General features: G+C 40.9%; 1 protein-coding gene across 1 annotated transcript in view; it reads left to right on the top strand.

The window, feature by feature from the left end:
• Positions 1-6,314: 6,314 nt before the first annotated feature.
• Positions 6,315-11,334, top strand: part of LOC103781870 (lipid phosphate phosphatase-related protein type 1) — a gene marked incomplete at its 5' end in the record, with an annotated part of 12,292 nt that continues 7,272 nt past the window's right edge. The window contains 2 exons of the mRNA XM_008949593.1: positions 6,315-6,337; positions 7,186-7,433. Of these exons, the coding sequence (XP_008947841.1) occupies positions 6,315-6,337; positions 7,186-7,433 (271 nt within the window). The remainder of the gene's footprint in view (positions 6,338-7,185; positions 7,434-11,334) is intronic.

The following is an 11,334-nucleotide window of genomic DNA, read 5'->3' as shown; positions in this document are numbered from 1 at the left end:
TTCCAACTATAGTGATTCTGTGATTCTGTGAAAAATGAACACTAAGTCCTGATCCTGTAAGGTACATCATGGAGAGCTGCTACTCCCAAATTTAAGAAAAGCAAAGACGCTTTTTCTCTCTCCCTCACTCTAACTAGAGTAGCTGGGAAGAGATGGGTTTTTAAGAATAGTATCCTAAATGTGCTTTCCCCAAAACAAGCAGAAAGTTATAGGTACTTCACTGAACATTTGCTTAGATTTTGTAAGGAAAGAGAGGCAAAAAGAGAAAATGCAGACTATCTTTTGGTAATGTGAAAGATAAGCAACTTTGTCATATTATCTCAGTGGGATCTTTTGGATTTAGTTGCTAACATTGAGCCTTTTCTCCTCTTGCTTTTTCTTCATGGGTACAGAATGAAGGACTTTTTTGGACTTTGATAGTGGAGCAAAGAACTAAGCAAAACCAAAACCCTGCAGCTCTTCTGGGATGTTGGCAAAGCCCCATCTTTATTTTCCGTGATTCTTCTTATCTTGCCTACTATGGCCTCCGCTTATTGTCTCTCCGTGTTTTCTTCAAGCCTTCAGCAGCTCTATGTTTCTAAGATTCTTCGCTCCTGAGTTTTGTGGGGAATTTGAATGCTGAACTTTGTCTTAAATCCCTCCCTGGTCCTTGGCACATAGGAAGCAGAACCAAAATTTGTTCTTGATTCTCGGTCCAGGCATTAATTGTTTACCTTGGTAGACCTTTGTTTTGGGATGAAGTGTTGCCTCTCAACTTGCTTCAGTGCATGTCAAGTGTTTACTTCAGCCTAGATTGGTGAAACTTACTATATTTCCTGTATTTAGAAAATCAATTCCTTTATCAGTGAAAAAAAAGCTGCCGTAGCTTGGAAACATCCGACTTTGATATATGTTGCATTTTTTTCCATCTTCCTCTTTATCTTTTACAGCCGCTTCCACAGACATTTTCTTTTGAAGATTTTTCAGGTCAAACAAGTGGTATGCAATTGCTTTGAAGCAGTTTTTTCTGCCGAAAATATTGGTGCTGCATGGCTATTCTTAGTCACATTATCTCTCCTCCCTCCTCTCCCTGCTCCTCCCAAGCAGTTTTATTATGAATTTCTGCTGCCAAAATGCTCTGCTTATATGCTGCACCTTTGAGAAACCAGGGGGTAAGAGTGGTTTCTTGGGCCTCTGCCTCTTCTCCCTGTCTCCCAACTTGAGTGCACTCAACATTTTGTATTTTCATTTGCCCTGTCTTATGGCAATTTCCCATTCAGTATTTTGTTAAAATCTTCCCATCTTGCATTTGCTTCTGTGTTCTACTTCATCATTAGTATTGCAAATAGAGGTTATAAATTATTTTAGCATTGTTTAGTGAATGGTGTCAGTCAAGGATTTAGTCTGTTCTTATACAGCTGCTGTCATACCCCCAGGATCATGGATTCAGACCTCCCTGACTCAGTTTGGCAGGGTGACTAGTGTGTGTATTGTGTTACATTTCATTATACTAGATTTCTAATCCATGTGCTTAAATTTTATACCTGCAAAGCCCTGATAACATACAAGTAGCCCCTCTCCAGTTCAGATACTTAGAAATGCAAAGTGCTTCATGAATTTGTTACCAGTGGCTCTTACTTTGGACCTGTGTAATTTGCAGTTAATAAATGGTGCAGATGAGCCTCTGCTGACAGCTTAATTTAAAGCATGGTGACACCTCACAGTGGGCAGCTAAATAATGAAATTAGGGCTTTATTTCAGCAAATTAGGGCTTTAGTTCAGCAAATAAAGGTTTACAAGGTTTATGCACACATTGAGTTTATTGTAATGGGATAGATATATGCCAGAGCTCTGATGTCAATTCCCTAGGCAGCTGCAGGACATAGCTTGCCTGACCTTATCCTTCTGTCTGCCTCGGATCTGAAGTTCACTGTGAAACAATGCACGTTCTGTTATTAACTGGCTGCCTTTCAACAGGGCTTAAGCTGTATTTGGGTGTGCTGCCTCTAACCTAAACTGGTGCAGCAGCTTAAGCTCCTGTAGGTCTCATGTCTTATCACTGAAAAACCTCCACAACAGGAAACAGGTCACTGTGTTGGGGACAAATCAAACCTTACTATTCCCTTTTATACCAGCCTTTGAGCTGACTGTTGTCTAGATGAAAACTGATAGTGAGGAAGGAAGAAATCCTGTTTGTCTGTGGGGAGTAGTCTTGATGCTACAGAGTACTTTTGAACTGGGAACTGAACTTCTTGCATGCTCAGACCACACATGTTCCTTCTTAAGTCTTGAGGGAACAGTACCCAGGCAGGACACTCAGAGGTGAAGCAGGCAGACACAAGAGGCTGTAGATGCCTGGAGCGGTAAGCTTTGTGGGGTCTTCACTGAGAGATCAAAGACAATCCTGGGATCAGATTATGAGCACTCAGAAAGAAGCTTTCTGTTGAGCCTTTTCCTGATGCCATGGCAACAGACAATAAATTTCTCCTGCAATCCCCATCTCTCCAATTGTAAAATGGATTAATGATACAGATCTCCTTTCACAACACCCTTTAAGATATAATGGTGAAGGGTGGTTTAACAGTCTGAGTCACTGAACTATAAATGTATGGCTCTATTGGATGCACAGGACCATTAGAGCAAAACCTTCAGAAGCAGGTTGAGGATCAGCATTTTTGGAGAGCCATGAGTTCTTCCAAGGACTCCCTCCATTGCAACTCTAATCTTCTTTAAAAAACATAGGGGTGGAAAAGGGGTTGGGGTAGTGTGAGTGTGCATGTGTAATATGAACATTTTCCAAGCAAATTAAGTTGAGTGTGACAAATTCAGATAGTGGACTGGGCACTAAGAGATAGCAGAGTGCCTAAATAAATATACTAGGTAGAAGACACAATGATATGTTACTGAAGAACATAGTTCCTGATGTCTCATGAGCCCTTTGGTGCATTGTTTCTTTTGTCATTTTATTTAAGGGTTTCATAGTTTTTCCCTAATAAGTCCTTCTACCTCCTCATTCTCTTTTCCACACACTGGCTTCTTCCTTCTGTCTTCCCAACATCTTTTCAGCTGCTACAACTCTTCTACAACTCCCAGGGGGGTTTTGTTGGGTTTTTAAATCTGTTGTTGTTGTTGTTTTGTTTCAAATCAGTGGCATTTTAAATGTCTGTGATTACGAGAGTTTCCATGGAGTCAACAAGCGGTGCAATCATTGATGGTAAATTCAGGGTGGAGAAGGAGAGAGCTTGAGCACGAGTTGCAGGGAGAAGACAGGATTATACTGAAGTTACAGTAAGTGAGGAGAGCTGGATTCTTCTTCAGGGCAGATGTCTTTGTCAGCAAAAGCAATAGACAGAGCTCGAGGTGGCAACACTGATGAACAGCCATACAGGAAGCCTGACAGGAGAAAGACCATTAGAGCAGCATGTGAGTGAGAGCCCAGAAATTATGGGTTCATGCTCGGGTGACTTTTTGGCCGCTGTTTAGGGTGAGGTGTAAGTGGAGAAATTTAAACTGAAGCAGTGAAAATTGAAGCTGCTGAAGATTTAGATTCTTCTGCCAAGGCAAGTGTTAGTTTAGGTGAGATGGAGCTGGAAAGATTCAAGATTCATGCTGTCTGTCTTCAGCATTTTTGAACAGGGCTTTCCTTGTTTGTTCTTTCTTTTTTGGTTTGCACATTTAGTTTGTCTAAGGTCTTTCTCACTGAGGCAAAAATATGTTCAAATCTGATCCTCAGTTCCTTCTTCTTGGATTCTAGGGCATTTAAAGAGTGTAGCAGAGAGTTTAGCCTACCTTGTATCTCTATTCTAAGTTAGTCTCTCTCCCAGTTGCCTTCTGCTTACTGGTTTGCCTTCTGTCTAGCCTCTTCTTTCTGGTTGCTCCTAACATACACAAACACAGCTGAGAGACAAAACAGTGAGAAAAAAACAGGAAGCCTTTCCAGAAGTAGCTTCTGCTTCTTTCCTAAGCCCTCTTTGTGCAGCCAGACTATGTGACACGTGAATGAGGGGAAGGAGTGGCTTTATTTAGACAAAATTAACCTCTGTCCATCCTTTCTGCTCCTAACCAGCTGTAGAGTCTGTAGGGCTTCCCACGTGGCTTTCACTGTTTACATCTTTGCTCAGCAGGTGCTAAGTTCTGGACTAGAGTTCACTCATGGGTTTTCTAGGCCAGAATGAGCACAGCGAGACAAAGTGTTTTCTCCTTAGCAGGATGGCATCACCTTCCATTACACCTCAGCATCACAGTCTGAAAGAGGTACATATTTTCTTCCTCTCTTTGTGGCATTATATCACCAACTTCAGCTGTATGACCGTGAAGAGCCAGGGCTAGCTGCCCTTCCCATGAAGCCTTTCATCAGCAATTTATTTGCCTCTAAAAACCTGGCAATCACATCACTGCACTGTTGTGCTCTGGTCAGTTAGCTTAGCTGCAGTAGGTCATTGAACAAATCCATTGATCCGATGAATTCCTGAGGTATAAAAACCATCAGGGGAATCTCCACCATTACCCAGGCTCATTGGTATTACAGACTTTAAATCAATTACTACCAACTCTATCTCAAATCTCCAGAGGCTACATGGTGTGTAATCAGTCTGCAAGGGTTAAATTCCTGCTAGTTAAATTCATTGCTGCACGCAGCTGTGATTTTCATAAGGTGCAGTTTGGCAGAACTGCAAGAACAGAATTACGGTGATCAATATGCATCACAGTCAGAGCATAAGAGATAAAGGTTTCAACCATGGCTTGTTCTGCTGTTCTGCAGAGTACTACAGCCCCCAGCAGTTGAGTCTGGGCCAGCATTTTCAGTGCTACCAAATATGGAGAAAATGTAGATGCTGAGACTTCTTTTTTTCAGAGAACACACTGAACCACCTTTGTACCTGTGCGCTACCTAGAGATTGAAATAACTTTGTGAAGCCCATGCACTTTTTCTGCAGCACCTTGGTTCTTGCCTTGTAGTTAATTAACATGGTAAAGATTGTTGGCCAGATTGCTTGGCTGTTATATTTCCTCGATGTATTATAAAGGCTGGGTAATAATCCTCACTGCATTCCCTGTGATTTACATGGTACATCAAAATGAAGCCATTTAAAGTAAGCTGTGCCAAAGAAAATCTCAAGAATTTTGCCAAAGATCCATATACAAATTAAGATTCCTCTCCAGCGTAACTTTCTGTTTCACCAGGCTGAAAGGGTACCTGCTGCCTTTTTCCTTTGAACTTGCTTGTGAACTCTCTAATGTAGATGAGGAATTCCTGCCAGCTAACCAGAAAACCATGAATTTCAAATATGAGTGGAGGGATAAAGCAAATAAAGGAGCAGTGCCAGTGCTCTCTCTATTTAATTTTTAAACACAGAGCCTTAGTGGGGTAAACAAGAGAAAGACTGTCATGCAAGTAAAATCCCTAAGTCTTGAGCCAGAGGAAGTCTGCCTCCTTCTTGGACCACCACTGGCTCTCTAAATCAATGCTCACACATCCATTTATTAATAATGAATAACAATAAACTCACGTAAAGAATAGCAATAAGCTCAGTCCCCAAAATCACCTTCAGTGTCGTAATGCTCCTCCTTCCCAGCCCTGGGGAGGCGTGGTGAGGACAGACTGCTCTGCCATCTTGCAGCCACTCCAGGCTGATGGCTCCTCCCATGAGTGCCCCAGTGAGGCACCTGTGTGACAGCACAGCTCAGTCAGTCACACCACACCACTGCTGGGAGCAAATGGCACTGGCAAGCCCCCCCTGACACTTGTAGAATGAATTCATTCCTAGTTGTTATGGGCTTTGTTTTATGTTACTGTCTACAAGTACCCTGTGTGTAGGTAGGCTGTAGGTAGAAATTGTGGGAGGGCCTAACGCTGTCAGCTGTAGCCCCTCTGCTGTCTGTTAGCTGCATGATGGGTGACCTATCAGAACGATCCTTGATTCTTGTTAATTTGATGTAAAGCATTTCCTGCTTTATTATATTGATGACTCCCTGGTATTTTTCAGACTACAGGAGTCTTTTTTCTTTTCTTCTTCTTCTTCTTTTTTTTTTTTTTCTTTTTAATTAAACTCAGTACAGATAAGCAGTAAAGTTGTGGCAGTTTTGAAGATTTTATCACAGCTCTCCCAAGATGTTTTCCTAAGAGCTCCAGCTCTTGGTCATATTTAAATACGTAGCTAATTTATAATTTAAATTACTTTTGCTTACAGAGCTGCAGGAGGGAGAAAGGGAAAATATATGACCCTAAACATTCCCACACTAAAAGTAAATATTTATTTGTTTAAAATTTTTTGACACTTTAATCCACTTTAATGATAGGAAGGGGGAAAAGAGAAACCGATTTAGCCTTTCAGAGCTGTGGTTCAGTTCCTTTGGTGTGTAGGCAGTACAGGCAAGTAACATTTACATTCAAAGCAGCTGTACCAGGTAACACTCATGGGGAGTGAGTGGAGGATGTGACAATTGTTGTATTGAGAAAGAGGTGCTCCACAACCCTGGGAATGTTCCTGTGTTCAGACCAATGCTTTCTCTATAGCATTTGCAGCAGTGCATTCTAATTAGCATGAGCTGAACTGCATCTGTGTAGAAATGTCTTCCAGAACAAAGCATTCAGATGTTTCCAAAAGGACCTGCCAAATATTGCTAGGTCAGGACCTTAATTTTTCAACATCAGGGCAGTGAATATTCAAAATTCAAAATGTACATGACACTAGGTAGATATGTTAAGATACATGCACTATTATGTCTCAGCACTACACTACTCTTTCAGGTTGAGAACTGTTATAATTTTTTTGCCTAGCTGTGGTAAAAATACAGAAGCATTTTTAACAAGTCCTGCATGACACTACAGTGCAAGCTGTGAGCCTTTGTCATAGGGGAAACTCTACAGGCATAGAATAGATACAGAGGTTTTGGTGACATCTGTAGCTCACAGTTCTGTTCAAAGCTTGAAGAACAAAAGTACCTAGACATTTGCTTATCAGTTTTCAGCCTGTTTCTGAGTTCTTCTGGAGTCACCGAGTTAAGCACTTGTCAGAGTTAAGCATGTGGTCTTCTCTGTCATGCCTTTGCTGCAGGACTTTGCTGGAGTCAGCAGGGGCATTTTCTGGGTAATAACTGCAGGGTTTGGTCCCTTACCTCTTACTATGCCTCTTCTTTTCTGGTTCCAAGATTTCTTTTAAGCTTGTTTGAATAATCATTATTTTTAACCTTTTCTCACAGGAGTGTTTGCGTTTGGACTTTTTGCCACTGACATATTTGTAAACGCTGGCCAGGTTGTGACAGGGAACCTGGCTCCCTACTTCCTGACTGTTTGTAAACCCAACTACACTGGAAACGACTGTCGGGCCCACCACCAGTTCATAAACAACGGCAACATCTGCACTGGGGATGTGGAGGTGATTGAAAAGGCAAGGAGATCCTTTCCATCCAAACATGCTGCTTTGAGCATCTACTCAGCTTTATATGCCACGGTGAGTGCCAGTGATGACTGCTGGATTGTGTGAGAGGTTTCTGTACGTGCATCTACATGGGGTCGGTTTTCTTACCATGGGTTTTTGAAGAAAAAAGAGAGTTGTTTTGGAGAGGGCTTTCCTCACTATCTGTGGTGGAAAATCCCCTTCTCTGTCCCTGTTTTACCAATCCTAGTATAAGCAAACCAAATGCTCATTGCTGCTGGGGCACTGTGTGATGTGGAGGCATGAGGTTCTAATCTTGTCTTTGTTCCTCATTTTTTGAGCCTTTTGTTTGGCCTTTTGGTATGGATTCAGCCTCTTCTCCTTGCCCCTGTATCATGAACATTGAGATTAAGTTGATGGTTAAACAGCTCCTGAACCACTGCTATTTCTTTTGTTCACATGCCATGGGGTATTGAACATTTAAAATGCATATTGTGCCAGTTCAACAGGAGGCCAAACTAGGTTGGATTTTGCTCCCCTTCTTTAGGACCTGAATTCCTCTTGCAAAGAAGGCTGTAATACAAGTCTGTGCCAGAATTTTGCTGTTGTCACAGAGAAATGGACAGCAGTTGACATCTTGACAAGGTGACACAGCTATACTGTCAGGAAGGAAATTTTCTGTCTTTAAAAGCTTTGTGAAACGGATGGGATGCCCCTTTGTGTTCTCTGGGTAAAGTCTCTGTAATGTTTGAAAAGTGATCCAAGAAGCTTACTCATAAAGTAGGAAACATTAGCGGTTTTGCCATTAAGATCCAAGATTCCCATCTCAAAATGGCTTAACTAGGGTTTTTTTCCCCCAATAGCTTGACTAAAATGAGTGGCAGAGTGTCTGTAGGTCATCAGGATTTGACAAAAGCCTTAAACTTATTAATGACAGAGTATTTACTGAATATTTTACCCTATATTGTTAGAAGATGAATAAACCAGCACAAAATGAACTATAAAACGAAGAGGCCACCCGCTGCTGTTTCAATATCCATCTGTTTGCAGTGAATGTTGTGTGAACAATGACAGATATAAATTGGGAAGGCCCTTGGTCAGGATTTGCTGGGAAGTGTTTGGAAAGCCCATATCATTTTGTGCACATTATTTCTGAACAGTAAGTAACCATGTGTGAAATGCAGCACCTCAAACACTCAACACTGTTGTAGCAGCTGCTTTCATTGTGATAAACTCTCAGGTGGAAGGTTTGGGATCAGGCTCAGTCCTCGTTCTGCCTTAAGCTAATTTCACTCTTTCATGCACTTTCCATGTCCAACCTCCCTTGTTTCCTGCCTAGGAAGGCAAGTTTTCTACAAACTGGGGAATGCTTTTCCTTCCTGAATTTAAGACCACAGTAGTTCATTTTCTGATCCCTAGTCTTTCGGGAGTATCTGCAATGGGCCTGTACTTCTCTCCACATAAGAAGATATCAGGTGGAGCCAGAACATGGAGTTATTTCCAAGCTGCAAGGTTATAAAAGTCTGCCCTTAAGGCATTTCAGCCTGCAGTCCAGTTCTAGGCCAGTTCTTTGCCTGAAGACACCCTCTAACACTGAAGTTACTCTCACTTGTCTTTTCTCTGCCTGTCAGCTGGGAATAACATGAGCATTACACATGAAATGCAGTGTTCAGATGTACCTTTGCTTAGTAATTGTGCACAATTTTGGGGGAAGTGTCTTGCTGATTCTAATATGCGTGATAGGGTTGAACATGAGGAGGCAGGAGGATGGAACCAGTACAGACCGTGTCTTTCATAGTATAAATGTCTGTTGAGATCTAGGAGCCTTCTCCTACCTGAGAACCTCAAGTATGCTCTGGAGAGCTCTCTGCATTGATTTGTTCATTAGTCTGCTGGTGGCAGTACTCCCACTGTGATTGGTTTGGCTTTGTGTTTTGTTTTTGTTTTTGTTTGTTTGTTTGTTTGTTTTTTATAATCTGGGGCTTAGAGTTTATCAACAATGTTTTTTCTTATCACCCATCAAAGAAGCTGAGGAGAACCCAAAGCACCACTTCTGTGATCTCTGCAGGTGAAGATGAGTCTTGCATGCCTAAAGTAAGCGAAAGAGAAAACAGACTGCAAGCCCTGGCTTCCACACTTACACAAAAATTAGGGTGGCATTTAATGAAGTTTTACTAGTCTCCCAGAACTGCAGGAAGAGATGTCAATCACTGCACATAGTACACATGTTGTTGTACAGTTAGAAACACAAGCTTCTAAGTACCTTTCCCAAGAGAAAATTATAGGCTCGGAATAGTCCTTCATTCACTAACAATTCTGGTAAAACAAAAAAACTGGTAAAATTGTATGTTCCATATGGGTATCCCAGTTACACCTTATTTAAACAACTGTGACTCCCTGCTTTTCTGAAAATGTTCATGGCAGAGTCAATAACAAGGACATGTAACAGATGGGATGTGGAATGTTAGTGTATGTCACCAGCACAACTGAAGGTTCTCTTATTATAGAGAGAAGGCAGATAACCTTGCTGATCCTCCTGTTTGCCTCTGGAGCAAAAGCAAGAAAAATTGTTTAACAGTCACAACTGTTTTTTTGTGGTTGAAAGATACAACTAATCACTTCCATTGGCTATTTATTTTGAGGATCCAAGGTTTTTAGGATTCTTCAGCTAAGCTCTTGCCTCGCAGCACCTACAAGTAATACTTTCTGTCACCTCCATCTGGCTAGAGACTCTAAATCACATTGTATGTGACCTGGCATCTGTTGTTTATGCCTGGGTGTGTTGCTTCTTGACTAGATTAGAGTGTGATGCAATATACCTGGACTTGAAACTTTCAATATTTGAGAAATTTATAGAAAATCCCTTCTGCAGCTCAGGTCACTGTGACCCAACCAACAACTTCATCCATTTCTGCATTAATGCCTACCAGACTAATCAACGAAAATCAAGGCCTTGGCACTTTGAGGAGCTGCACTGAGCATCTAGGAGACTGCATCTAGAATACACATCATTGTCAAAGGCTCTGCTTCCCTCTTACTGTAGAAATCTCTATGGTAAAGGAAAAGATTGTTTGTAAAGCTCAGAGAACAAAGAATTTTTCAGCATTGTTATGAAACTGAAATTTCCAAGGAAAAGAAACTATCACACATCTTCCCACTTTTTACTGAAAGGACAAGACTTTTTCCACACTGCCTTTTTCAACATAGATATAACATGTATTTTAAATATATGCATATATTTCACATATAAATATATAAATACATATATATACCTATGTATGTCTATTTTAAACTTGGAAACAAAAAAGTCTCCTTGACTGCTTGTGCTTTGGTTTGTCAGAAGAAGGTGGGAGAGGAATTACACACAGGAGAAATGCTACTATCACACATTACACATTGCTAAATACACTGCTTAAGTGTGCTGATAAGAGCACAGCAAAGAAGCTGAACAGATAAATTATATGGTTAAATCATATGTAGTTTATTTTTTTTATATGATTTCTGTTTTTTTCACACCTTTTTATATTTCATTCCTCCTCTCCTACCCATCAAGTAATTGTTTCTGATGTTTAGAGTTTTGTAAATAAGTTTTCCCTATAAATAGCATTGTGGGGACATTTTCAAAAACGTCTGCTGGCTTTCACTGGGATTTTGGGCTCTTACAAAAAGCTTTGAAAACATACTCTAAGTGAAAGGGTAAACACATAATGAGAATCTTTGCTTTAGGAATCAGGAACAATAAAGATCAAACTGCAGTGGCTGGGAAGTCTGACTGTAATGGCGAAGCTTTCCCAGTCATTTCTGAACTGATTGTATGTGATTTATGGATGAACTGGGGCATACCTTCTGGGAAAACAGTTTGTCTTGTTTTAAACCCTCCTCACGAGGGTTTAACAGATTTCCCTTGGCAATCTGTTTGCATGGTTAATTACCCTTGCTGCTAAAAATGTTTTCTTTACTATGACATTACGTTTTC

This window comes from Merops nubicus, unplaced genomic scaffold (genome assembly GCF_000691845.1).
Source record: "Merops nubicus isolate BGI_N331 unplaced genomic scaffold, ASM69184v1 scaffold27091, whole genome shotgun sequence".
Taxonomy (NCBI): Eukaryota; Metazoa; Chordata; class Aves; order Coraciiformes; family Meropidae; genus Merops; species Merops nubicus.
Note: the sequence above shows the minus strand (reverse complement) of the source record. Positions and strands in the feature narration are given on the sequence as shown.